Source organism: Colobus angolensis, unplaced genomic scaffold (assembly GCF_000951035.1).
Source record: "Colobus angolensis palliatus isolate OR3802 unplaced genomic scaffold, Cang.pa_1.0 Scaffold3, whole genome shotgun sequence".
Taxonomy (NCBI): domain Eukaryota; kingdom Metazoa; phylum Chordata; class Mammalia; order Primates; family Cercopithecidae; genus Colobus; species Colobus angolensis.
In genome coordinates, this window is record NW_012116265.1 from 15,912,098 (window position 1) to 15,938,979 (window position 26,882).

Genomic DNA, 26,882 nt, shown 5'->3' on the forward strand with positions numbered 1-26,882 from the left:
TTCACGGTGGCTGAGGGGCCTCCCGGGTGCTGGGTACCTTGAGAGCTGTGGATGAAGGGACTCTATGGAAATGTTGTGATAATAATGATTAAGAAAAAGCAGATAAACACCCAGTGTGGCTGGCCAGCCTGGGAAGCCATCCATTAGAGCTGTCATTCATTCGTGGTGGGGGAGGGGACAGTCCAATCAGATCTCCTCAGTTTAAGCAAACCTTCTGTAAATTATAGGCCACGGGCACTGACATTTGATAAATTATTCTTCATAATTCACCGTTGGCTATCATAAATCTAATCTTTCAGCATTCCCCATCTTAATAACTTCTATAGCCTCACAGGGTGACATATCTATGTCCCTGCCTGTGACAGAGATCTCTGGGGTAAAAGAGACCAGAGGTCCTGGACAGAATGCAGTATGAAGCCAGAGACCCCCAGAGTCAGGTCCCAGCCCAAGCAGATAACCCCTGGGTGATCCGAATACTGAGGCAATGAGCCAGCCTTGAGCCCCAGAGGCCAAGTGCTTATGCCCCATCACAGTTGAGAGAAGTGGGACCAGGAGATTAGACCCAGGCAAGCCGGGCCCTGCACCACCACCGCAAGCCTGCCCATGTAAGAACTCACCACCTCGCCCTTGAATTTGAACTTGGGTCAATACAAGGGAATGTCAGAATATCTTTGCCCTGGACGGACTGAATGCTCAACTATGGGTAGTTCCTTATACCTGGGTAAGGTCTGGTCCCTTCAAAATGTTTGTATATAATTCTCAACCCTCTCTTGAGGTTAGAGGAGATATTACGGCCTATATTTTATAGAGGAGAATATATTCGCTACGGGTCATTCATTTATCTATCCAACAAATGTTTACTGAGTGACTAATACATGCAGGGCATGATGCTAATCACTGGGCATTTAAGGAGTGAGTCCAAAGTGGGTACAGCCATCACCCTCTGGAGTTATGGCTAGAACTTAAAAGTCAAGGGAAGGAGACAGAAACTAACCACATAATCACAAATAAAAGTAAAATGGCCAACTCTGACAAGGGCGATGAAGGGAGAGCTGGCACCATAAGAGCCTATGCTCAGGGGCTGAATCTGGTCAGGGAGAGCAGAGAGAGCTTCTCTGAGAAGATGACAAAGAGCGGAGATCTGAAGGCTAAGGAGCCAGTTAACTAGCTGAAGAAAGGAAGGAGAAGCTGGCCAGGTGCGGTGTCTCAACATCTGTAATCCCAGCACTTTGGAAGGCCAAGACAGGATGATCACTTGAGGTCAGGAGTTCAAAACCAGCCTGGACAACATAATGAGACCCCCATCTCTACAAACAAATAAAAAATTAACCAGGCATGGGGGCACACACTTGTAGTCCCAGCTATTTGGGAGGCTGAGGCAGGAGAACTGTTTGAACCCAGGAGGTAGAAAAGCCTTCCAGGCAACGGGGAACAGCATGTATGAACCATGAATAAGGGGAATGAGATACAGAGACTGGAGAGAGCCCGAAATACAAAGGCCAGCAACTCCCAAGCTAGGAATCCACACTTAGTTTCCCCGTTTCCCCCTTGGGAAGGGGTCCCCATCCACAGCTCCTGCCCACTGAGGTGAACGCCCAGCCACAAAGGCTCACATTCATTTCTGATGAGGGCCATGAATTCTAAAACCTGACAGGCTCACCCTTACAAAACCCCAAAGGACTTTTCCAACAACCTCAGTTGTTCCTAGATCCACAAAGCACAGCATCCTTCACTTAGAGCAGCTCCATTTGCTATCAGGACAGACATCCTGGGCTTCAGGAGGTAGCAAAATGCTACACAGCAAATGTGCCTAAACGATGCGGCTTGCCTCAGAGCCAAAAGCAAGTGAATACCAAAACCCTTTGTGTTTTTGTTTGTTTTTGAGACAGAGTCTCACCCTGTTGCCCAGGCTGGAGTGCAGTGGCACGATCTCAGCTCACTGCAGCCTCCACCTCCCAGGTTCAAGCGATTCGCTTGCCTCAGCCTCCCAAGTAGCTGGGACTACAGGTGTGCACCACCACACCTGGCTAATTTTTATATTTTTAGTAGAGACAGGGCTTCACCATGTTGGCCAGGATGGTCTTGAACTCCTGACGTCAGGTGATCCACCCACCTTGGCCTCCCAAAGTACTGGGATTACAGGCATAAGCCACTGTACCCAGCCCCAAAGCTCTTTGTACATGCAAGGATGTTGCACCCAGTAAAAAAGCTTTCTGGATTCACTTGGCATATGATACCAGCAGTGCCCAAGAATTTTACAGGGAGATAAACCCAGGCGCCATGGATCTACTGGGGAGACAAAGCCCACACTTGGGAGGTGGGGGGATTGGCAGCCAACATAACTCTACTGGCTCAGCCCAGCAAGCAGAGCAGTGATTAAGAACACCAGCACTGGGGTCAGCAACCCAACCCTCTCTGCCATGGTAGAGCTATGGTTTACTGGGGCACATGCCCATTCATTGACATGTTGCCTATGGCTGCACTTGTGCCACCACTACAGAGGTAACCAGTTGTGACAGAGAGATGGTATGGCCTGCAACAGCTAAAACATTTATCATCTGACCCTGTGGTAGGCAGAAAATGAGCCCCCACAAAGATGTTCACCTTCTGTGGCAAAAGATACTTTACAGGTACGCCAAAGGCAAGGCTTTTGAGGTGGAAAGATGAACCTGGATTATCCAGGTGGGCCCAATATCAACCCAAGAATCCTTACAAGAGGGAGGTAGGAGGGCCAGAATTAGAGAAAGAGATGACATGACAGGTGCAGAGGTGACAGGGTGAAAAAGGCAGAGGGAGACTGGAAGATGCTATACCACTGGCTGTAAAGATGAAGGAAGGGGCCACAAGCCAAGGGAGGCAGGTGGTTTCTAAAAGCTGGAGAAGGCAAGAAAAGGGAGTCTCCCCTAGAGCCTTTAGAAGGAATACAGCCCAGTCAACACCTTAGTTTTCAGACTGCTGATCTGCAGGATAAGATAATAAATGTGTGTTGACTGAAACCATGCAATGCGTGGTCATTTGTGACAGCGGCCAATAGGAGCCTCATACAGGCCCTTTACAAACTTTACGGACTGGTGATTAGAGCGCTAGTGTCACGCTCTCAGTGGAAGTCTGTTTTTAGTCTTTTGCTATATTTTCTAGGGTCGTAGTGGGGCTGGAAACCTGGGGAATGAGACGAGGGGAACATAGGTCAAGTGTGAACCCCAAGATGTGAGACCACGAAGAGGAACATCACAGCTTCCTAGTTCTGCCATGCCAGGCGAGGACACCTGAAACCAGTCCCTGTTTCCCTCCCAGGCTTCCTCCTCAATGTCATTCCTTCCCAGCACCAGGGCCAAACGTTCGGCCCTGCTCAGATGAAGCGACATCTTCCTCTCTTCCCGAGGAGCCCAATTTCCTCTGCCGCCTCACACGCAGGCAGCAGTCCTTGGTTCACACACAGCAGTGGGTCCAGGCCAGACTCTCATCGCTATGAGGACTCCACGGTGGACGTGCAGGAGCAGCTCCAGCTGTTGAAATAACAGCCTCGGCCGGGCGCGGTGGCTCACACTTGTAATCCCAGCACTTTGGGAGGCTGAGGTGGGTGGATCACGAAGTCAGGAGATCGAGACCATCCTGGCTAACATGGTGAAACCCCGTCTCTACTAAAAAACAAAAAATTAGCCAGGCGTCTTGGCGGGCACCTGTAGTCCCAGCTACTCGGGAGGCTGAGGCAGGAGAATGGCGTAAACCTGGGAGGCGGAGCTTGCGGTGAGCCGAGATGGCGCCACTGCACTCCAGCCTGGGTGACAGAGCGAGCCTCCGTCTCAAAAAAAAAAACAAAACAAAACAACAGCCTCTCTATCCACAAACCCGGTGACAGGGAAACACACTCACCCTAGAGCTCTCATTAGATCAGGGTGCTTTTTTTTTTTTTTTAGTATCTAGAAACCAGGGACCCTAGGCTGTTTAGCCTCTCAATGTTGAACCCTACATTGCTCAGTGCCACCTGCCAGCTTTCTGACCACAACCCACTCGTTCCTACCCTGAGGAAAGAGGAGGCAACTATGCAAATTCCAGCATTGTACAAAATTCCTTCCCCAACTGCCAGCAGGATGACCCGCTAACACCCCCGACTGTGCATGCCAGAATCCAGGCAGGTGACTGTGGCACCTCCACTTCCTCCACGCCTCTCCATGTAACCTATCCTTGAGTCCTGTGGTTTCCATCTGCAAATATGCCAGTCCTCTCCTCTCCACTTCCCTATGTCCAAGCCACCATCCCCTTTTGCCTGGATGACCATAACTGCCCCGTAACTGGTCTTCCAGTGAGTTCTACTCTTGTTCCCCACACCAGCCTTGGACCCCATCAGCACACCCAGCTCAGCTCTCCAGCCTCATCTTTCAGGGTCTCTGCCTGCCCTGCTGCCACCAAGCCCCTCCTGTCTCTGGACAGACCCAGGTTCTTTCCCATCCTGAGGTCTCTGCATTCTTGTTCTCTCTGTCCCCTCCACCTGTCCCTTAACCATCCTCTGGTCTCAGCTTCAATACTGCAACCTCCCTGCAGTCACTCAAGTGCCAAGAGGAAAAGTCTAGGGCACTTTATCACAGGTGTTATTAAAGCTTTATTTTTCTCCTCACACATTTAACAGCTGCTCTTCCCCTATAAATAGATCATAGTGCCCTGATGGTAGATTGTTCACCCACATAACCCCTGGGGCCAGCACATAGAAGCGCGATAAATACCTGCAAAGTCAAACAATGAATACACAGGATTGGTAAAGTCCCAGCAGGGGGAGGGGACACACAGAGTCTACATACAGTAGCCCCTGCCTGTGGACACCCAAGCCATCCAGACACAGCACCTGCCCCACCCCAGCCTGGGAGACACAGGCCTCCCTAGTCTGGCCTCAAGGTTCAGACCCCACCCTCAGGTGATACTATAAAGGACATTTTCAGTCCTGCCCCAAAGGCCTTCTCCATGCCTTCATGTACATTCTCCTCTTGACCACACTAAAGTTCTGCTCACGTCTCACCTCCTCCAGAAAGCCCCAACGACCCCTCCTACAACCCTATTTGTGGATTCCAAGAACACCCAAATGCTGTAGCCCAAACCTCAGATAACCTTCTCTCTTCTAGTGCTGACCTCTTTCAAAGTGAAGTCTGTAACTCTTTCTGTACCTGAAATGTAAGCTCCTCAGAGGCACCAGGGTGGTTGTGACGAATCAAGAGGACTCAAGCAAAGCCGCCCATGCAGTTCCTTCCTCCAACCCTCTTGCCCTATTTGTACCACTGTGGAAAGAGTTCACTCTCAGCAAGAGTACGGGGACGGGGGACAGTCTAGTCCCACAGTCCCACCTCTGCCACCACCCAGCTATGGGACCTCAGTGAAGTCACCTCACCTTGGGTCTTAGTTCCTCACTTGTAAAAGCAGAGTGTTCGAGTACTTGATCCTGGTTAGCCTTTCTAATGCCATGATCCTGTAACTCCCACCTTCCATCCTAATGGTAGCCCAGTGTATTCGTCTGTTCTCACACTGCTAATAAAGACATACCCAAGGCTGGGGAATTTATAAAGAAAACAGGTTTAACTGACTTATAGTTCAGTGTGGCTGGGGAGCCCTCAGAAAACTTACAATTGTGGCGGAAGGGGAAGCAAACACTTCCTTCTTCACTTGGTGGCAGGAAGAAGAAGAATGAGTGCCCAGTGAAGGGGGGAGCCCCTTAGAAAACCATCAGATTATGTGAGAACTAACTCACTATCACAAGAACAGGACGGGGGAGCTACAACTCCAGATGAGATTTGCGTGGGGACAGAGCCAAAGCGTATCACCCAGCATCATCCCAGCAAACCTACACACACACACGTGCACACATTCAAACACAAGTACACATTCCAGTCCAGTTCTCCACCTGGGGTCAGGCTACGCTGTCTGGTTACATGCAGGCACACACACACACACGCACACTCATGCACAAGCCAGCAGCTGCCAAGGCTTCCCTTCCAAAGTGGCACAGGTAAAGCCACGGATGAGCTCCCCTTGAACAGGGCCTCCCATGGCATAAATCACCAAGGAGGCCTGGCCTGGGAAATGGGCTTGTTTCTGAAGCTCCATGAATGAAGAAGCAGGCACAGCTGGCCTATTCATAATCAGCATAAAAAATTGATTAGCCCTTTCCAGATTAAACATTATTGTTTTAACAGTGAACATAAATCAGCAAGACGTGGAGGTCTCGGCTCCCTCTGCTGCCAAGTGGCAGCAGCAGGTAGAAAGCAGTGGGGAAGAGGCGAGGGATAAGAGACTACTTACTGGTTACAGTGTATACTGCTTAGGCGACAGGTGCACTAAATCTCAGGATCGCCACTAAAGAACTTACCCATGTAACCAAAAACCACCTGTACCCTAAAAACTATTAAACCTTAAAACATTTTTAAAAGCAGTGGGGAGGCCGGGCATAGTGGCTCACTCCTGTAATCCCAGCACTTTGGGAGGTCAAGGCCGGGAGGTCACCTGAGGTCAGGAATTCAAGACCAGCCTGGGCAACATGATAAAACCCTGTCTCTACTAAAAATACAAAAAATTAGCTGGGCATGGTGGTGGACGCCTGTAATCCCAGCTACTCAGGAGGCTGAGGCAGGAGAATCACTTGAACCCGGGAGGCAAAGGTTATAGTGAGCCAAGATCGCGCCACTGCACTCTAGCCTAGACAACAAGAGTGAAACTCCATCTCAAACCAAAAAAAAGGAGTGGGGAAAGGGGACCCGGGGGCAGCAGTAGACCCAGCTCCAAGGAGGCAGGCAGGAGAGCAAGAGGGCACCCCTACTCTCCCCCAAGGCCAGCCCCCCACCGCAGAGCACAGAGGGGTAGCACCTTTCCCAGGGGTAAGACAGAGAAGAGCCTAACACCCCACTTCCCCCTTCTTCAAGGACCTCCTCGGCCACCTTATGATTGGCTTTTAAGGAACACAGGTCAGAGGCCAGCCCAGAGCGGAAGGCAAGATGCGGGGTTAGAGGAAAGATGCTGGCCCCGCCCAACCTCACAGGCAGGTCTCCCGGGTCACTTGCCTCTTAGAAGCAGCCTATGTAACTGAAGTGTGTGTCTCTGGAGTTCGGTGACACTCAAGTTCAGTTTCTGGCTCAGCCATCGTCCTGCTGTGTGACCCTGAGGAAGTTACTTAATGTCTCGGAGTCTCAGCGTCTATGTCTGGAAGTGATGGGAAAGGGATGCCGATCTCTCGGAGCTGTGTGAGGACTAGATGAGACCATGTGTTTGAAAACATCTAATTCATGCCCAGGACAGAGGAAAAGCTAAATATTCAGTTCCTTGACCTGCGAGGGTTCCTCATCTGCCTGCCCTGCCTCCCGCTTAGGAATGCTGACAGGTGTAAGCTGCTAGGATGAGAAACCTTTGTGAGAAGCACAGGATCCTTTGCGAAGAGCCACAGAATTCTGGGGTTAGAAGCCTGGGTTCCGAAGCCAGACCTGACTCTGCTCACATTCTCTGAGTGACTCAGGCACGAGACCTAACATCTCTGGCCTCAGTTTGCACCTCTGTGAAACAGGAATAAAAAAACAGTACTTACTCTCACAGAGCAGTTGTGAGGCTTGTAGGAGATGATGCTGGCCTGGCCCTGACAGTGCTCCACCTGCTCCCCTCCAGCTCTTGCATAACCCCCAGGATTTGCATCTGTGCCAGAGACTCCCTGGGACTTCCAAGTCTCAGGAAGTATCAGCCCCCAGGAGCAGCTGTTAGTTAAAGAAGTTAGGGCCAGGCACTTTGGGAGGTCAAGATCTTGATGGGCAGATCACCTGAGGCCAGGAGGTTGAGACCAGCCTGGCCAACATAGGGAAACCCTGTCTCTACTAAAAACACAAAAATTAGCCTGGCTTGGTGGCACATGCCTGTAATCCCAGCTACTTGGGAGGCTGAGGCAGGACAATCGCTTGAACCCGGGAGGCGAGGGTTGCAGTGAGCAGAGATCATGCCACTGCACTCTAGCCTGGGTAACAGAGTGAGACTCTGTCTCAAAAAAAAAAAAAAGAAGAAGAAGTTAGAAAGTTGTTGTATGAATGAATATCCTACCTTGACCCTTGGGTGGGATGGGTGAAAGGTACGTATTTGACAACATTTCCAAGTCTGCCCACAGGACTGACCTGATTTTGCCCACAGTAGCCACTGGTTTAAGAGCAGAGAGTTACCAGCTGCCTCCTCCATCCTGAACCACGTGCCCACTTCCCTACTGGCAGTATGTGAGCGTCCCACAAAATCACTTTTACTCAAATTATTGTTTGTTTTTAGGAAAGCCCAAACTAAGACAAGCATGTATCCCTCACTCATTTGGCCATGTTGGCCTGTATGTTCATTGTACATGTGGGCAGGCCTAAGGCTCCTCTAACAAGCCATCCCTTCTCCCGGGGCTATCACCAGGAAGAACAGGCCTCTGGGTCACGAGGAGACAGGGAGAGGCATCAGAAGCCACTGCAATCACATCCACTCTGCCCATACTGACAGCCCCAACCTTGAGCAGCCTCCAGGGAGACCCATTCCCCATCTCCCTGGGGAAGAGAAGGAAGTCCACGAGTTCCAGTCAGGGAGGAAATGAGGGCTCTGTGACCCCTGTGGCAGTCCCATAAGGCATGGGGCCAACTGCCAAGGCAGGTCCTTCAAGAGCCGTGACCATGGCGTTTGTCCTCCAGGCTACGGCCTCCTGACGCACTGCCCAGCCTGGGACACTCACACTCTGAGCTCCAGGGAGATGTTGAGGGGAGGAAAATGGCACCTGCCCCAGCTTAGGGAGACAGCTAAAAAGGCTCCATAGGGAGAGCTCACCTGTGCCGGATATGGATGATGGAAAGAGCCTCCTCAAAGGGCCCCTCCTTGGGAGCCCTCCATCCATCCTTCACCATGAGCTCACTTTCCCTCAAATGTCTCTTGGGCACACACAAGAACACACACACACACTATTAGCCGATTTGACTTTACTTCTAAGACCTGGGGCCTCAGAAGATACCCTAAAACTTGCCACAGCAAGACCCAATGCCTATGGCTCTCTTTACTGTCCCCCAGAAATCAGCCCTTCTGCAGGGCTAGGAGCTGCAGAGCAGGAAGAGTGGAGATATCATCATCAGAGCTCCAATCCTGGTTCTGCTTCTTACTAGCTATGTGAACGTGGCTGTTACCCTCTCAGGGCCTGTGCCTCCTCAACTGGAAAACCAGAATGGTAATCTACCAGCCTTGCAGTTATTGTAAAGGTTACAAAACAATATCTGTAACACACCCAGCCAATGTACACTACATAACAAGTACCAAATAAACACAACCATATGTTATTATCCACCAACACTAATACCTACCATCTTGTCTGCCTTTACCCATCTGTGTTGGTCTGTTCTCACCTTGCTATTAAAGAAATACCTGAGGCTGGGTAATTTATAAAGAAAAGTGGGGTAGGGTGGAGCAGACACTATTTAAGCCAGTACAACATCTGACTTAGGCTAAGTCAATCGGAGTCCTGAAATTGGGGAGCAGGGTCAGGCTCTCTTAGGTGTGAAGCTGAGAAGACACAAGGCTAAAAGCTGCCAATGGTAGCTGATCATGGAGGGAAGCAGCTGACGCACAGAGAGAAGTTGCCAGGAGAGATACAAGAGTCCCAGAAGAGAGCCCCATGGCCCAACTCTAGCCCAACCCTATCTACAATGCAACACATCTCCTTTTCTGCCTTGGCTCGTTCAAGCTGGAGTTAAGATTCTGACTACAGAAGACCTAATGCACCCATCTGCTGTGGGCTGAACCGTGCCCCCAAATATTCATATGTGGAAATCCTAACCCCAGCCTAGAATGTGACCTTATTTGGAAATGACGTCATTGCAGATATATTCATAATTAGTTAAGATGAGGTCACACCGGAGTAGCACAATCATAATCCAATATGACTGTGTCCCTATAAAAAGGGGAAATTTGGACACAGAGCCAGACACCCACATGAAGAGGATACCACGTGAAGATGAAGGCAGACATCGGGCAGATGCATCTCCAAACCAAGGAACACCAGAGATTGCCAGCAAACCCCCAGAAGCCGGGGCCGAGGCCTGGAACAGATCCTCCCTCACGGCCTCAGAAGGAACCCACCCTGCTGATACCTTGTTTCAGACCTCTGGCTTCCAGAACTGTGGGACAATACATTTGTTGTTTAAGCCACAGGTTTGGGACTAGCCCTAGAAAACCAATACGCCATCCGACCAAAGCTCCCTGCCACTCCAGGCCAGCTTGTTGGCTCTCTGGGCATTGAATTACCTGTGGTCATCACTCACCACCAACTGCCAACCCTGTGTGCCCTCAGAATTCCCCTCCTCAAATCTTACTCATCCTTCAAGGACCAGTTCAAAGCCCAAACCCCCATCACCAGGAACCCGCCTCTGAACTTCCCCTGAACTTCCCATCCATCAGCCCCACAGCTGAGGGCTTAATTGTTCTCTAATTACTCCCTCTGTGCTGGGTTCTGCCTGCTTGGCTTTGGAGGGAGGGGCACGGCATTAACATTCTGTGTATCCCCCACTGCAGTGGCACATGGGTAAGAGAAGAGCGGTTGCTCCACAAATCTGTACTCTCTAGGTGAGCAAACCAACAAGTGGTGGGCCTCAACCTTCCTGGGGTTAGTGAATGGGGCCACCGTGGGCTGAGGCCTTCTATCTGCAGGAAGTGGGAAGGGAACAGTCCAGACACACCAGCCGATCAGAGGGCTTGGGCACGACGCTGTGCACTAGATCCCAAAAGAGGGGAGGCACCCCACGTGCAGCCTGTGGACCGAGAGTGAACTGGTGAGCACATTAGTATAATCACCCCAAACCACTGGCAAGACAAAAGACTGGCAGAAGGACAAAAAGAACCATAGGATCCCGGACTTAGGAAAAATACGGCTTCCTCAAAGTCCACAGGAAACCACAAGGTCCCAAGGCCGATGAAAGCTGTGGAGGCCCTCTGGGTGGCTCTGACAGCAAGGCCAGCCCGATTGCTCGACTGAGTGCTGCCCTCTCTTCTGGGCACTGAGCTTCCATCTGAAACAGAATAGTCCAGGAGAAAGAGCACCAGATTAGGAATCAGGAGACCTGGGTTCTAGTCCTGTTTCTACCACCAACCAGTTGTGTCATTGAGCAAGTGACTGTCCCTCTCTGAGCCTCAGTTTCCTCACCTGTGAAATGTGGGGGTAGCATTAAATGATTTATAAGCCCTCACGACCCGTGAGTGATTCTCCCAGATGACTTTTGTTCAAAGCACTTGCCACTGAACAGAAGGTGAACAGAGTCAGTATTTGTTAAACCTCAGGAAGATCGAGGCACCAGGCAAGGTGCTGGATACAAGATGAGGGTGCCGGTCTTACTGCCAAATTTCATCCTCACAACGACTCTACACTTAATAAGCACAGCTGACAGTGAACTGGCATTTACCATTCAACAGGCGGTGCACTGTGGCTGGGATACAGCATTCAATCCTCACCGCCGCCCTGTTCATGGGAAGCCTCTCTTATCATCCCTGTTTACACACGAGGAAACCAAGTCTCAGCAAAATCACAAAACTTACCCAGGATGACATAGAACATGGTGACACCGGGATTCGAGGTACAGGACACAGGCGGGGAGCAGGGCAAAGAGAGGGGACAGGCCTGCAGGAGGGCAGTGGTCACAGGGAGGAGGCCGGGCCAGATGGGCCATCAGCAGGAAGCGCAAGCCAGGGCCACCTCAACCATTGCCTTGCCTCTCCCGCAGTGACTAATGGCAGGCCATCCATCCGCGCTGACAGCAATGCTTCCGGCCATCCATCTCCCACTAGTTAAATTGCAATTTTATGGCCAAAATCTCTCTCTCATAATTGATAAAAATCTTCTTTTGATGTCAGCATTATTGGGGGGGAAGTGGGTTTTTTTCTTCTTCATTATGTTTTTAATACAAATGTATTTTTTATTGAGAGCTGCTGGGAAGGCAGGATGAGGCCCAGCCGGGAGGAGGTGATCCCACTCCCTGGCCCCCAGTTCTCCTACACATGGCTTCACAGCCACCAGATCCTTCTGTTCCATTCCCAGAATACTAATCTGGTACCCTTCTCAGGGACAGTCTAGGGAGACAAACCAGATGCCTGAACAAACAAAGGTGGTGCTCAGGACCAGGAGAAGCAAGTCTACAGATCGCCGCAGGCTTCCAGGAGGGCTTCCAGGTAGCGTTGGGCCTGTGATGCAGCCTGGGCTGGTAGAGGGTGAGCTGACCTCATCTGGACCCTGCCAGCATGGGAGAATGGCACTCCAAGGGGCAGAGCCAGGGCACTCCAGGGGGCAGGGATCCCAGGGGCTGGTACAGTACCTGGCACAGAGGGGGTGCTCAGTAAATGCACATGAGTAAACAAGAGGAGGATGGGGAGAAGTTGGATCAGCGCTGGAAAGAAGGCAGCAAAGAATATAAGAGCCTGGAGGCATCTCTCCCCTGTGGGGGCTGCAGGCACAGGTGGAGTCAGTCCCCAGGGTAGGAGGGCCTCTCCTACCCCCTTTCTGCTCTAACCACTTCCCTACTCCCAGTCCAGCCCAGGGCATGCTCAGCCCTGGATACAGTCCACACCTGGCCCCACCAGGACACTGTAAGGGAAGCCGAATCTGGCTGCCACCTTACAAGTGAAGAGGGCTAGGCGAGTGGGTCCCAAATACAGCACAGCCACCAACTCCATGACTAAGGGCACCTGTGACTCCTCGTTGGCAATCTGGCCAGACTTCCACCTCCGCTCACCCCTCATCCATGGAATTAGCCCTGCCTGGAGACCAGGAGCACATACGTCAGAGTCCCTAATCCAGAGGGAAGCTGCCAAAGAGCCTTAGGAAACTGCAGCAATTAACCCTAACCAGCTGAGCTGCCCCCCAGGTAACCCCTCAAAGTGGAAGACAGAGCCCTAGAAACCCAGGCTGCTCCTTAGGGAGCCTGTGGGGATTTCTAAAAATAGCGGGGAAGGGGCTGGCCAGGTAGAGTGCTGGGTACTGATCAGGAAGAGGAAGAGAAAGGAGGATTATTCTAGCAAAACAGTACAGTCATGTGCCGCATAACAACATTTTGGTCAACAATGGACCACATATGCAAAAGCGGTCCATTATATTAATAATACCATATTTTTACTGTACCGTTTCTATGTTTAGATAGATAAATACTCACCATTGTGTTACAATTGCCTAGATTCAAGCCTCCCTCAGTCTCACATTCTGAAAAGAACAGGCTATACCATATACTGAAGTATATCGTAGGCTATCCCATCTAGGTTTGTGTAAGTACTCTGTGATATTCACACAGCAACAAAATCGCCTAATTATGCATTTCTCAGAACATATCACCATCATTAAGCAACATATGACTGAATAGGGGACAGAGAGTTGTACCAGTTATCAGAAGCCCAGGTAAGGATGGAACTCTGCCATTTACGAGTCTCTCAAAACCCCAGTTCCTGCTCATATAAAGCACACAGCACAATACACAGAAATAATAATTATTATTTTTTTTTTAGGCGGAGTCTCGCTCTGTGTCCCAGGCTGGAGTGCAGCGGTGCGATCTCAGCTCACTGCAAGCTCCGCCTCCCGGGTTCACGCCATTCTCCTACCTCAGCCTCCCAAGTAGCTGGGACTACAGGCACCCGCCACCATGCCCAGCTAATTTTTTGTAGTTTTAGTAAAGACAGGGTTTCACCATGTTAGCCAGGATGGTCTCAATCTCCTGACCTCGTGATCCGCCTGCCTCGGCCTCCCAAAGTCCTGGGATTACAGGCGCCATCCACCGCGCCCGGCCACAGAGATAATTATTAACGTTTACTGACCCTTGCCCTGCAGCAGGCTTGCTCTAGGTGCTCCACAGTCTTTAACTCCATCCATCCCCACATCAAGCCTAGGTGGCAGGTAGTGTTATGATTCCAATTTTAGGGATCAGGAAATAGAGGGATAGGACAGAGAGGGTAAGTAACATGCCCAAGGCCACAAAGCCAATATACCAACAGGCAGTTTGGCTCTTGCCTACCGCCAAGGCTCGCTATGAAACTCCAGGCCGTGTGAAAGCAGACTGAGGGCACACATGTGCAATCCTGGCAGAGGGCCACATGGGGAATTATGATGGTTAATTTTATATGTCAACCTGGCGGGGCCACGGCACCCAGATATTGGGCCAAGTACTATTCTGGATGTTTCTGTGAGGGGTTTTGTTTTTGTTTTTGTTTTGATACGGAGTGTCACTCTGTCACCTGGGAGGCTGGAGTGCAGTGGAATGATCTTGCCTCACTGCAACCTCCACCTCCCGGGTTCAAGGGATTCTCCTGCCTCACCCTCCTGAGTAGCTGGGATTACAGGTGTGCACGACCACACTTGGCTACATTTTGTATTTTTTTTAGTAGAGACGGAGGTTTCACCATGTTGCCCAGGTTGGTCTCGAACTCCTGACCTCAGGTGATCTGCCTGCCTCAGCCTCCCAAAGTCCTGGGATTACAGGCATAAGCCATAGCACTCAGCTGTGTGAGGGTACTTTTAGGTGACATTTACAGTATGCTTGTTTTATTAATTCAATTTTTTAAAAAAATTTTTTTAACAGAGATGGGGTCTCACTATATTGCCCAGGTTTGTCTCAAACTCCTGGGCTCAAGCAATCCTCCCATCTCAGCCTCCCAAAGTGCTGGGATTACAGGCATGAGCCACTGTACCCAGCCAAGATTTACAGTTATATTAGTGGACTGTGAATAAAACAGATTACTCTCCATAGCACGGGTGGGCCTCATGCAGTCAGATAAGAGGCTGAATAGAACAAAGACTGACCTTCCCCAAGCAAGAAGGAATTTTGCCAGCAGGTAACCTTCAAACAGCCTTCAGTCTTGAACTGCACCATCAGCTCTTCCTGGGTCTCCAGCCTGCTGCGTCACGCTGCAGATTTTGGACTTCCCAGCCTCTATAACCCACATCAGCCAATTCCTTAACATCAGTTGGTCTCTCTTTCTCTCTCTCTCTCTCTCTCTCCATACACACACACAAGTACACATGCATGCACAAACACACACACACACACACACACACACACACATTCATATCCTATTGGTTCTGTTTCTCTAGAGAGCCCTGACTTACACAGGAATGAAATCCAGCCCAGCCCGGGCCAACGTGCCATAGACTAGAGGAAGGGATGCAAAAAGAGGGCGCCTTTTCCCCCCTCCCATCAAGTTCTCCACGGGACAGCAGAGGTGCTGTGTGCCCCTCACTGAGGCAGGCCGTCTCCTGCCTTGTCTCTCCACTTCTGCCTTGTTCATGCTGGTCCTTGCACCTACAGTGCCTTCTCTCTGCCACCACCACCAAGCAGGATAAACCATTGATATTCTTGGAGGAAAGGCTTCTTTATCTCTTTTCTGAACATTTGCTTAAACCTTGAGCAAACAAAACAAACCGCCCTCCCACTGTACCCACAGGCTCTTACAAAACAACTGGATATGAATTATTCTACCTGCTGCACAACGGTACCCCTGCACCTTCTCTCTCCTTCATTCTCATTGAAACTCCAGTCGGATGGTACATCAAGAACACAGAGCACCAGCAACATACACTTGTCCCTAGATGCTATGGGGAGCTGTAAAATAAGGTCCCCTGGGAGGAAAGATCAGGGGGTGAAAAACTGATAAAAACAAATTCCAAAGTACAAAAGCCAAACTACACCACCCAGACACCAATATAAGCATTGCCCCTAACAGAGGTATTTCTGTGCTCCATGCCAGCAGCTGGCCTCATTCCTTCAGTTTCTCATGGGATTTCAGAGGTGGAAAGAACTTTATCTGATACAACTATGTTCTAGGACATAACTGGATCATTTCTTTTCTTTTTTTCTTTTTTTTTTTTTTTTGAGACAAAGTCTCCCTCTCTTGCCCAGGCTGGAGTCCAGTAGGCTGATCTCAGCTCACTGCAACCTCCACCTCCCAGGTTCAAGTGATTCTCCTGCCTCAGCCTTCCAAGTAGCTTGGATGACAGGTGCCCGCCACCACACCCAGCTAATTTTTCTATTTTTAGTAGAGACAGGGTTTCACCATGTTGGTCAGGCTGGTCTCAAACGCCCGACCTCAAGTGATCCACCTGCCTCAGCCTCCCAGTGGGATTATAGGCATGAGACACCATGCACGGCTTGGAACATTTCTTGAAATAGGCTGTAACAAGATCTGACTTGTCTGTATGTCATGGGGGCAGGTATAGATGTGTGTGTGTATACATGACCAAAGATAACAGCACGGTGCGGTTCACAGCTCTACAGATCATCCCTTAATTCCCACGATAACTCTATCCACAAGCTTCCCACCCACCTCAAACCTCCCCATCTATATCTTCCTCCCCTTCTCAAAGATAACAGCACGGTGCGGTTCACAATTCTACAGATCATCCCTTAATTCCCACGATAACTCTATCCACAAGCTTCCCACCCACCTCAAACCTCCCCATCTACATCCTTCCTCCCCTTTTCAAAGAGGACCTCATCTCCCACATTACTAAAAATTCAAGCTATTAGGCAAATTCCTTCAATCACCCAACCACATGCCCCACCCCACTCCGTATATCTCAGTTTCTTCATCCTTCTTTTGATTAGTCCCTCCCCAAGTTCTTCTCTCCCTCAGGCTCACATTCTGAAAAGAACATTCTAGGCCCTTCATAATGTGGCCTCAGCCTCAAACCTACAATCTCTGCTCCACTATTTACCGGCTGAATGCCACATTGTAATCAACAAGACTTCACTGTTCACCTCCGTGCTTTATGCTTTCCTGTCCCTGCACCTCTGCTGAGCCCAGCTTACTAATCAGTAATCACCTCCTCCAACATCCACGTCCTCCAATTCCATCCATCTCTAAGGGGCTGGGTCAGAGGCCACCTGCTTCAGAAGGCCTCCATCAGCCAAAGGCAACCTCTCCCTCCTCGGCAAGCTCCTTGAGCACTATGTGGCCATGTATTACCACGATGAGTGAACCTTCCAGGACCCTGGACTGTGAGGACTGGAACGAAGTCATACCCATCCCTGGCTACACCCAAGTGTCCATCACTGTCCTTTTTTGCTAAATACCAACAGCGAAGACCAGCAGGGGAGAGAAGGAATGAAGAAAATGGTGCTGAGGCACAGAATCACTAGCCATTAGAGACTGCGGAGCATCAGAGAACTCCTAACCCCAATGCCACTTCCTCCAACATGGAGCCAAGGGCTCAGGTGCCCAGGGAGGTCAACAGCCTCGTGGCTGAGGCCTATGCATACCCATTCAGGGTATAGAGATGTCAGTCTGGGTTCCTTCAACAGCATGAACCATGTCCAAGAGTAGAAAGAGCCCCAGTCTCACCCACCTGGTCAGGGATCCCTCAAAAGGGAAGGGCCAGGTCTTCACAACCATCCCTGACTTGCAAGCTCAGGCGCCATCTGCTGGCCAAGGTCAGCACTGCATCTGGACCCACAGCCCCAAGGGCAGTCAAGGGGACCAAGGCTGGGAATACCCCCGACCCAGTCCAGAGCCAGGTCACTTTTGAGGAGACAGAAACGACCCCACTTCCCAGAGGCTGGGCTCCTGTTTGCCTCCTGGAACCTGTCTTTCAGGATATAAGCCTAACATCCAAACAAAGGAAAAAAGTAAGTTTCTTTCTGGTAATACTAGCTGAGAAACTTCCAAGATACACACACAGACACACACAACTGCTTTTTTTCCTGCCAAATAGAAGCTGTTATGTAGAGGACAAATCACCAGCCTGGGAATTAGAGGACATGAGGTCTCATCCTGTTGCTTGTCATCGGCCCTCCCTTAGCAATGTGGCCCCCAGCACACTCCCTGCCTGAGCCAATGCTATGCAAGGATGGTGCCCCTTCAAGTACCCTCACCTCTGCACTGATGGTGCCAGCTGATGTGCAGAAATTCTGACTGATCCAGAAATGAACATGAACCGCGGGGTCCAGAAGTACTGCACCCTCAATCTTACCCCCACAACCCACGCTGGCAACACCCCACAGGGCCGGGCCCCACCTGCCTGCGACAGGGACAGGTCTGAGGACATAGTGACCTCTAACACTGCTGTTGACCATCCAAGTGTCTCTCTCACTGCGCCTCCACTCTCTACAGTCTGAGCTTTAGGAGCACTTACGGAATCTGAGTTCAAGGTAACCTCAAGCCTATCCGAGGACTGGGACCTAGGAAAGTGGTGAGGCAAGACTGACAGCCTCTTTTAAGCCAGGGATGAAACAGAGCTTTCTACAGGTCTTGGGCTGGCATGGAGCTGAGGATGAGTGGGGCCCACTCAAGCATCCTGGGGGCGAGACTGCTCCCTGAGAAGTGTCATGGGAGGGGCTGGAGGAGGCTGGAAATGCCAAGTGAGTGACATTCCCCCGCCCTCACACCCCCACACGCACCCACCCTTCTTCCCACATGGCCCCGCTCCCCTCCCTCCACCCACACACTGGGAAAGTGTGTCACCAGGGAACAAATGCCATCTTCCCAGGGGGAGGAGGAGGAAGATGGCAGGGAAGACGAAGTGTGTGCCTGTGGGGCCCTGGGAAGAACCCAGAGGGCTCTGAAGAAGCTCCCCAGCTATGAGGGATGCCCCTCAGAACCGTGACATGGACAGTGGCCCATTTTCTCAAGGAGCTAAAGAAGCATTGTGGGGCAGGAGCCACATGGCCACTGTGCTCAGGGCTAATCGGCAGGGGGTAGAAGGGATTGGAGAAGGGGTCCTGAAGAGCAGGCAATGTCCTCCAACCCCAAACATTCTTTAGCCAGCTGGGTGGGCCACCATGACTGCTGACACTCCAAACTTCCCTCACTCCACCCTGGTTTGGGGACAGCCACTGACATGCCCTTGTCCCACCTCCCTCCTCAGCTCTCCAGACAAGTCAGCCTCCAAGGGCTAACCTGCTGCCTTCTGCTCCTTTTTTCCACCCCCAGAGAGCTGCCACACGCCAGCAATGATGCACTTCACACTGTTATTACCGTGATTTATTTAGTTTTAATTCTGGGGTGAATCTCGTGCTGTTAGAAGCTGGGGGCCAAGAGTCTTGTTAAGAGGCAAAGCCATGAGTGGGCCAGCACTGTGCCAATTCAGTCCCCTCTGCCTAGGGTCCTTCTCTCCTGACCCTGCTCCTCCCAGCTTGCAGCCTGTTCCCTGACTCCAGCCACAGATCACTGTCCCTCCCTTTGGAGGAAATGTTCCTCAGTGGCAGAGGAGTCAGAGGCGTTTCTATGCTCACCCCCTGTGTGATCCAAGCCCCACTCCAGGCCAGGATACCACTGAGAAGTGGGACATCTTTGGATGGATGCTGCACACCTGGGGCCAGCTCCACATTCAGGGACCGATAGTCAGGGCCAGCTCCCTGTAAAAAGGGAACCACTGGTCTTTATCAAACCTCTGCCCTACTCTCCCGGCCCTGCACCAAGTAGCCTAAGGACGCTATTTCTAGTTCATCCATTGGCTCTTTAAGCAGCCCCAGGGCACCTGCTAGGTACTGTTTCGGAGCCGTAAATACAGAGTAAAAGGACTGTTGTGGTCTTCATCCTCAAAGACTATGACTTGCAGGGAAACCCTTAGACACAACTAATCAATCCACAAGTTGCACAACTGCAGGGAGCAAAGTTCTGCAGAGCCCAAAGGAGGGATAAGATCGGTCAAGGAAGGGTCACAGAAGGCTTCCTAGAAGAGCTCGGGTTTGGACGGGAAAGCCAGCACCTAGCACCCTGCCTGGGATCTGCTAGCTGGGTAGACAGATAGGCAGATGGCCTGAAGTCACTTGACAAGTAGAGAACGAAGCAAAGACACCAGGCAGATGGTAGACCATGGCACAAGCACTGAGGACTAAGAGAATACAGTGAGCTTGAGACAGGTAGCACAATGGGACCAGAGCATGGGGAAATAACCATAATAGTATAGAACACCATTACTATACAAATAATAGCTAATATTTGTTGAGCACTTGCTCTACATCAGGTACTACACTAAGCACCTTCTATTCATTATCCCATCTAATCCACACAGCAACCTTATGTGGTGGGCTACAGATAAGGAAAGTAAGGTGCCAAGATCAATCATTTGTGCAAGGTCCAAGCTCTTGGCTCTAGAGTCTAAACCACAGTGTCACTCTGCCCCACCAACTTATAGACAGGTAGGTGGAAACCAGATGGGATGGGGCTTGAAAGCCCTGCTGAGGATAAAGCTTCAATAAGGCATTAAACCTTCAGTAAGTGACAGATATTATTAGGTTGAACCATATGAATCATATGTAGGTTTCAGGTCAGTAACAGTCTCATATGAACTATTTCATATGGTTGAACTGGTATGTTTGTTTCACTGAGGGCAACTGAGATTCCTTCTAACCTCTTTGATTTCAGCACTGAGAGTGGCTGTGACATTTGGTTTTGCCTCACTGGTGGATCCCCAGCACCCTGGCCGAGACTGCAAGAATTCAGCCGGGGCCTTTTCTGAAGCATCCCAACCCAGGGCCATCCCCGCTGCAAAGGTGGGTACCTCCTTGCCCAGATCCTCTCGAATGACCTGGCGGATCTCTTGCATGCTGCTCTGTGGAGCCTGGCTGTGCAGGACCTTCAGCGTGCTGGTGTACTCCGCTGGCAACAGGTAGTCCAGTGCCCCCAGGTGCTGGCCGACCTTGATGAAGGTGCCCCGGTTGGCACAGCAGAGCTCACAGAGACGCCTGGCAGAGCGAAGGTGCACCTGCAGGAAGACAGGCCAGGGCCAGAGAGGTGTGAGTGCAAACTGTTCCCTAGACCTTGTTCCCTTCACCTTCCTGCTCTGCTTGAAAACCCTCATTACCCCACAATGTCCAGGGCAGGCGCATGCACATGCACACACACACACACACACACACACACCTTCTCCCTTGGTGTCCAGCTTCCTGGTACATAGGGCAGTCAACTCCAACCTCATACAGAGGCCGCCCTTCATACATGGCCCAGTGCTTCCTATCTCCTCCTCTTCATCAAAACTTACCTAGTCTGGGTCCCCCTCCCCAGAAATAAGCATTCAAGGCTTGTAACCAAGTCTAACCTACTAATGATTCATTCAAGGGACACAGAATTAAAGTATTTGCCACCCACTCCTCAGACATACCAATTATGCTTTGTTTGTTTGGATTGCCACGTTTTATAAAACATGGTCATAGGTATTGTATCTTTTAATCTTCACAACACCTCAGGAAAGCAAGTTTTGCTATCTTTAAAGAAGACAAACTAGGTTGTTTTGTTTCTAAAGAAATTGCTAGGCTGGGTGCAGTGGCTCATGCCTGTAATCCCATGGGAGGCTGAGGCAGGTGGATCATGAGGTCAGGAGTTCAAGACCAGCCTGGCCAAGATGGTGAAACCCCATCCCTACTAAAAATACAAAAAATTTATCTGGGCATGGTGGCAGGCACCTGTAATCCCAGCTACTTGGGAGGCTGAGGCAGAGAATTGCTTGAACCCAGGAGGCGGAGGTTGCAGTGAGCTGAGATCATACCACTGCACTCCAGCCTGGGCAACAGAGCGAGACTCCGTCTCAAAAAAAAAAAAAAAGAAAGAAAGAAATCGCTAATAAATATCAAAGGAAGGTCTAGAAAATACTCCAAAATCTAGGGTTCTTTGGTGCAGCAAACTTTAGCAGGGGTCTCTTATTAACTGGAGGAGTCACTGTAGTGAGGGGTATGAGGCACATGGAGAAGGCATCTGGGCAGGCTGTCTAGGACAGAGCAGCCTTAATTCACATCTGGGTACTCACCGATGTGAGCTTCCAGAGTTGGGAGGTGGCCCCATCTGCCCCCAGGCTGCATATCCACAGTCATCCCTGCAGCCCAACTGAGGGCCTTGGTACTATAAGAGTCCTACCTTCTAAGAGCTAAGCCTCTGAGGCAGGATGGGGCCATGGGCACATGCAGAAGACAAGGGACTCTGGTACCCTGTGGGGACCTGGTACCTGCCTTCTCCCAACTCAGTCAACCAAGAGAGTGAACTACGAAGATGGACTTACACTCTTCAGTGCCACGTAGGATGCTGATGTAATTAACACATATTGGGGGCCATAAAATCATGTGAGGAGTTAAATAACAGTTGACAACAAAGGTGGAAGAAGCGTTCAAAGATCCTGTATAATTAGTTGCCAAGTGAACCACACAGGAAATTTAGAAATTAAGAGGAATTTTTTTGTTTTTGTTTTTGTTTTAGCTCCCACATGAGAGAGAACATGTGATATTGGAGGTAGAGAGTGGAAAAACAGATAACAAACTAGGAAATATGGGTGGTGTGAAGGGCGAGGATGAAGAGAAGTAGATTAAAGGGTACAAACATAAAGTAAACTTGAAGGGATAAATTCAATGTTTGATAGCAGAGGAGAATGACTATATTTAGAAAACTGTATTATACTCAAGTGATAGCTACCCTAAATACCCTGACTTAATCACCACACATTATAAATGTGTAAGAATTTCCCACGTACTCCATAAATTTGCACAATTTTTTTTTGAGAAAGGGTCTCGCTGTGTCTCCCAGAGTGGAGTGCAGTGGCATAATCATGGCTCATAGTAGTCCCCATCTCCCAGGCTCAAGCGATCCACCCACCTCGGCCTCCCAAAGTGCTGGGATTACCGTCATGAGCCACCACGCCCAGACTGCTGCTGCCCAGAAGAGACTGCTGCAGCCCTGAACACCCTCAACCCAGCAGCCAAAGGGCCCATCCGCCCACCTCCTGCCACAGCAGAGGGGATGCCTCACACTCCAGGCACTACCAGGCCATCCTTAGGCCCGCAGACGCCTGTCCACTTCGAGCTTTGCGAGACATTTTTTCTTTTTTTTTTTTTTTTTTTTTTTTTGAGATACCCAGGCTGGAGTGCAGTGGTGCAGTCTCAGCTCATGGCAACCTCTGTCTCCCAGATACAAGCGATTCTCCTGCCTCAGCCTCCTGAGTAACTAATTTTAGGCGCACACCACCATGCCCAGCTAATTTTTGTATTTTTAGCAGAGATGAGGTTTCACTACGTTGGCCAGGCCGGTCTTGAACTCCTGACCTCAAGTAATCCGCCTGCCTTGGCCTCCCAAAGTGCTAGGATTATATAATGAGTTTTAATCTGCCTCATATTAGTGAAAAGCATTGTCATAGCCAGCTTGCTTTGGGGTTTGGGAGGGAGACAATGAATGGCTAATAAGATCAACTCAGTGTTGATTAGTTATTGATTAGGCAAGATGGAGTCAAAGCAATCCTTTTACCCACATCTAAAGCCCCAAGAGCAGGGGCCCTAGTCCCCAAGCTAGGCAGAAAGCTATCAATGTCAGACTGAATCCATGGGGCTCCCCACCAGAACTGGGCAATATCTCCAAAGGGGCTTAGGGTTGTGTAAGTGACAGAGAGGAACGAGACCATCAGACAGTCATACATACACACCCCACACACAGAGAGACAGGCAGACACAGAAAGAGAAGGCAACAGACCCCAAATTGACCTTTGATTAATTCTTCTAGTCAGAAACTTAAGCCCTAAAGAAATGAAATGTTAACAGTGTTATCTCTGGGGTGTGAAATTATAAGAGTACTTTTTTCTTCTATATAGGTTTTCTGTATTTCCCAAATTTCTTTTTTCTGGACACAGAATCTCATTCTGTCGCCCAGGCTGGAGTGCAGTGGCGTGATCTCGGCTCACTGTAGCCTCTGCCTCCCGAGTTCAAGTGATTCTCCTGCCTCAGCCTCCCAAGCAGCTGGGACTACAGAGGCCCGCCACCATGCCTGGCTAATTTTTGTATTTTTAGTAGAGATGGGGTTTTTCACCATGTTGCCCAGGCTAGTATCGAACTCCTGAGCTCAAGTGATCCACCCGCCTTGGCCTCCCAAAGTGCTGGGATTACAGGTGTGAGCCACTACGCCTGACCTGTATTTCCCAAATTTCTTATGAATAATAAATATTATGATAATGGGGGAAATTTTTTATCATCCCTTTTCAGCATCTTCTGAGAATGGAAAGTCCAGCTGATCATTTTTTTCAGCTTTAAATGGACAAGATTCTGCCACGCAGACTGGACCAGTTTTGATCAGAGAGAATCCAGCATCTCTTTCCTAATCTGGCAGGGTCCCATGGCACACATGTGTGCTGTCCATCAGAAAAATGAAACTGTAACTCCTCATCCCCAAGAAATCAGGCCCACAGTCTGCAAGCTCTCTTTTCCAGATGTTAACCTTTACGTTGTCATTTAGACAGCAAAGTAAAGCTCATCATGTCTTAGGGGAAAAAAACGAGTTGCAGTTTGTAAACATATTAAAAGAATTTAACCTCAGACTGAACCCCACCCTGACCACACATGGGATAGTTCTGTAGTTAAGAACACAGGACTTCAGAGTGTCTCAGGCTACATCCCAACTTTACCACACAGAAGCTGGTGGACTTGGGCAAATTACGTAACCTTTCCCTACTTCAGTTTTTTCATCTATAAAAGTAAGATAGTAATAGTACCTACACCTCATAAGACTGCTATGAAGATTATGTGAGGTGAGGTAATATATGTATCCATGTAGCCAGGGATGGTATTTCTATACTTATTACAAGGGTATTGGGATTTGTTTCAGTCACATGTGGTAAGACACACAAACACAGAAATGATTACCATGAAAGCAGAAGCCTTTACTGACAAGTCTCTAGAAATAGATGGCATGATGGCATGCCATGCCAGGCCACGTGGGGAAAGCAGCACCAGAATCAAAGGCAGAAGGGGAAAGCAGGAAAATGTGGACAAGACCTTTGCTGCTATTCCATGTGAAGGAATGGTCAAGGCAGGGTAAACAGGATAGGACTGGTTAGTTTGAATAATTTCATTGGGCTCTGGGGCATAGGAGCTGTCCCTAGTTGTCTACTACCTAATGATGGGGGAATTAGGGCAGGAGAATAGTAGTACAGAGTAAAAGAGCCTGATGAAGTAGGTGGTTGTGAGGTATGGGCTCTGAATTGGTTGATTTGCATATGACAAGCACACTCCCGTGAGTGGGTGGCTCACGCCTGTAATCCCAGCACACTGGGGGACCAATGCAGGTGGATCACCTGAGGTCAGGAGTCCAAGACCAGCTTGGCCAACATGGTGAAATACTGCCTCTACTAAAAATACAAAAAAATTAGCTGGGTGTGGAGGCAGGCACCTGTGATCCCAGCTACTCAGGAGCCTGAGGCACAAGAATCACTTGAACCCAGGAGGCAGAGGTTGTAGTGAACCAAGATCACACCACTACACTCCAGCCCGGATGACAGAGTGAGACTCCATCTCAAAAGACAAAAAGCACACTCCCAAGAGAGCTGCTATCTATCTCTAAGAATTAGCTGACCCTGGGAGGAGCAGTCCCTCCAACGCCAGCAAAAGCAAGATGTCAAAGCAACAGAAAATACAGAAAATAAAAAATAGGATTAATCCAATACTCTAACTATACTTCCTTGGGGATCCCATCCAGTATCATGGCTGTAAACATCATCTTCACATTGATACACACAGATGTGTATCTCCTTCCCAGACCTCTCCTCTGACTGGAGCTTGCTGATTACAACTGCCTCTCTAACATCAATTACTCCAATATCCAACAGGCTCTTCACACTTAGCCTGACTTTCCCACCACTCCCACTACCACCAAACCTATTCTTCCCACAGTCTTCTCCATCTTAGGAAATGGCAAGGCTAAACTTGGACTTTTTCAGGCCATAAATCATGATGTCAACCTTGACATTTCTTCCAAAACAGGAACTAAAATTACCTTCCCATCTGAAAAACTGGACAGCATATATAGAACAATGGTGTTCAAGACACTTGACATTAGGCAAGGAAGAAGAGTGATTCCTGAAAGCTGAGAAAGAAACGAGGTGAACATGATGAATGCCCCAGTTCACTGCACTGGGAGTTTCCAGGCTGAAGCGGCAGGCAAGGGAAGCCAGGCAGTGACTGGAAGACTCCTCAATTGAGGAGATAGAGTCCAGAAAGAGTTCAAAGGACAGAGTAGCAAAGAGGAGAGAGCTGTACAAAGAAAGAACACTAAAGATCTGCAGAGATCCCACCGCAGATACAGCTGAGTACCGATCAGCACATGCATATCCAAAAATGGTCTGAGTCCAGGAAAAGAACAACCCAAAAGGTTTAGGGTTAACAGTACCCAGCATCCACATAGGACCTATTTCCACCTGCCAAACTGAAAAAAAATCTCATCATTCATGGGACATTTGTGGCAATACCCAGAAGGGCTTTGCATCAGTAATGGCATATATCCCAAAACAAATACTGTTCCTTTCCCATCTAACAAATGTTAAAAGCAAGATCTGAAAAAAGCAAACTACTTCAAGTAACTTAACTGTCTCCTAGAACAAAGCTCAATATTTATAAGAATACAAAAATATCTACCACCCTAAAAATAAAAGCACAATGCCAGGCACAGTGGTTCACACCTGTAATCCCAGCACTTTGGGAGGCCAAGACAGGCAGAGCACCTGAGCTCAGGAGTTCAAAACCAGCCTGGGCAATATGGCAAAATTCCATCTCTACAAAAAAATACAATTAGCTAGACACGGTAGCATGCACCTGAAATCCCAGCTACTTGGGAGGCAGAGGCAGGAGAACTGCTTGAGCCCAGGAGGCAAAGGTGGCAGTGAGCCAAGTCCTGGATGACACAAAAGAGACAGAAAGAGAATCCTATCAAACTTTTAGAGATGAAAAACGTAATGCATGAGATGAAAAGCACACAAGATGCGATTAATGGCAGATTAGACATTGCAGGGGAAAAAAAATATCAGGCCAGGCATGGTGGCTCACACCTGTAATCCCAGTATATTGGGAGTCCAAGGGGGATGACAGATTGCCTGAGCCAGAGATTCTGAGACCAGCCTGGGCAACATGGCAAGACCCTGTCTCTAAAAAAAA

At 49.6% G+C, this 26,882-nt stretch overlaps 1 protein-coding gene across 2 annotated transcripts in view; it reads right to left on the reverse strand.

The window, feature by feature from the left end:
- ADCK1 (aarF domain containing kinase 1) overlaps nucleotides 1-26,882 on the reverse strand; it is a 113,109-nt gene that overhangs the window by 54,718 nt on the left and 31,509 nt on the right. The window contains exon 3 of one of the 2 annotated variants that reach the window (XM_011949478.1): nucleotides 20,492-20,695. The exons of the other annotated variant lie outside the window; for it this stretch is intronic. Coding sequence (XP_011804868.1) covers nucleotides 20,492-20,695 — 204 coding nt within the window. The remainder of the gene's footprint in view (nucleotides 1-20,491; nucleotides 20,696-26,882) is intronic. 2 annotated transcript variants of the gene reach the window in all.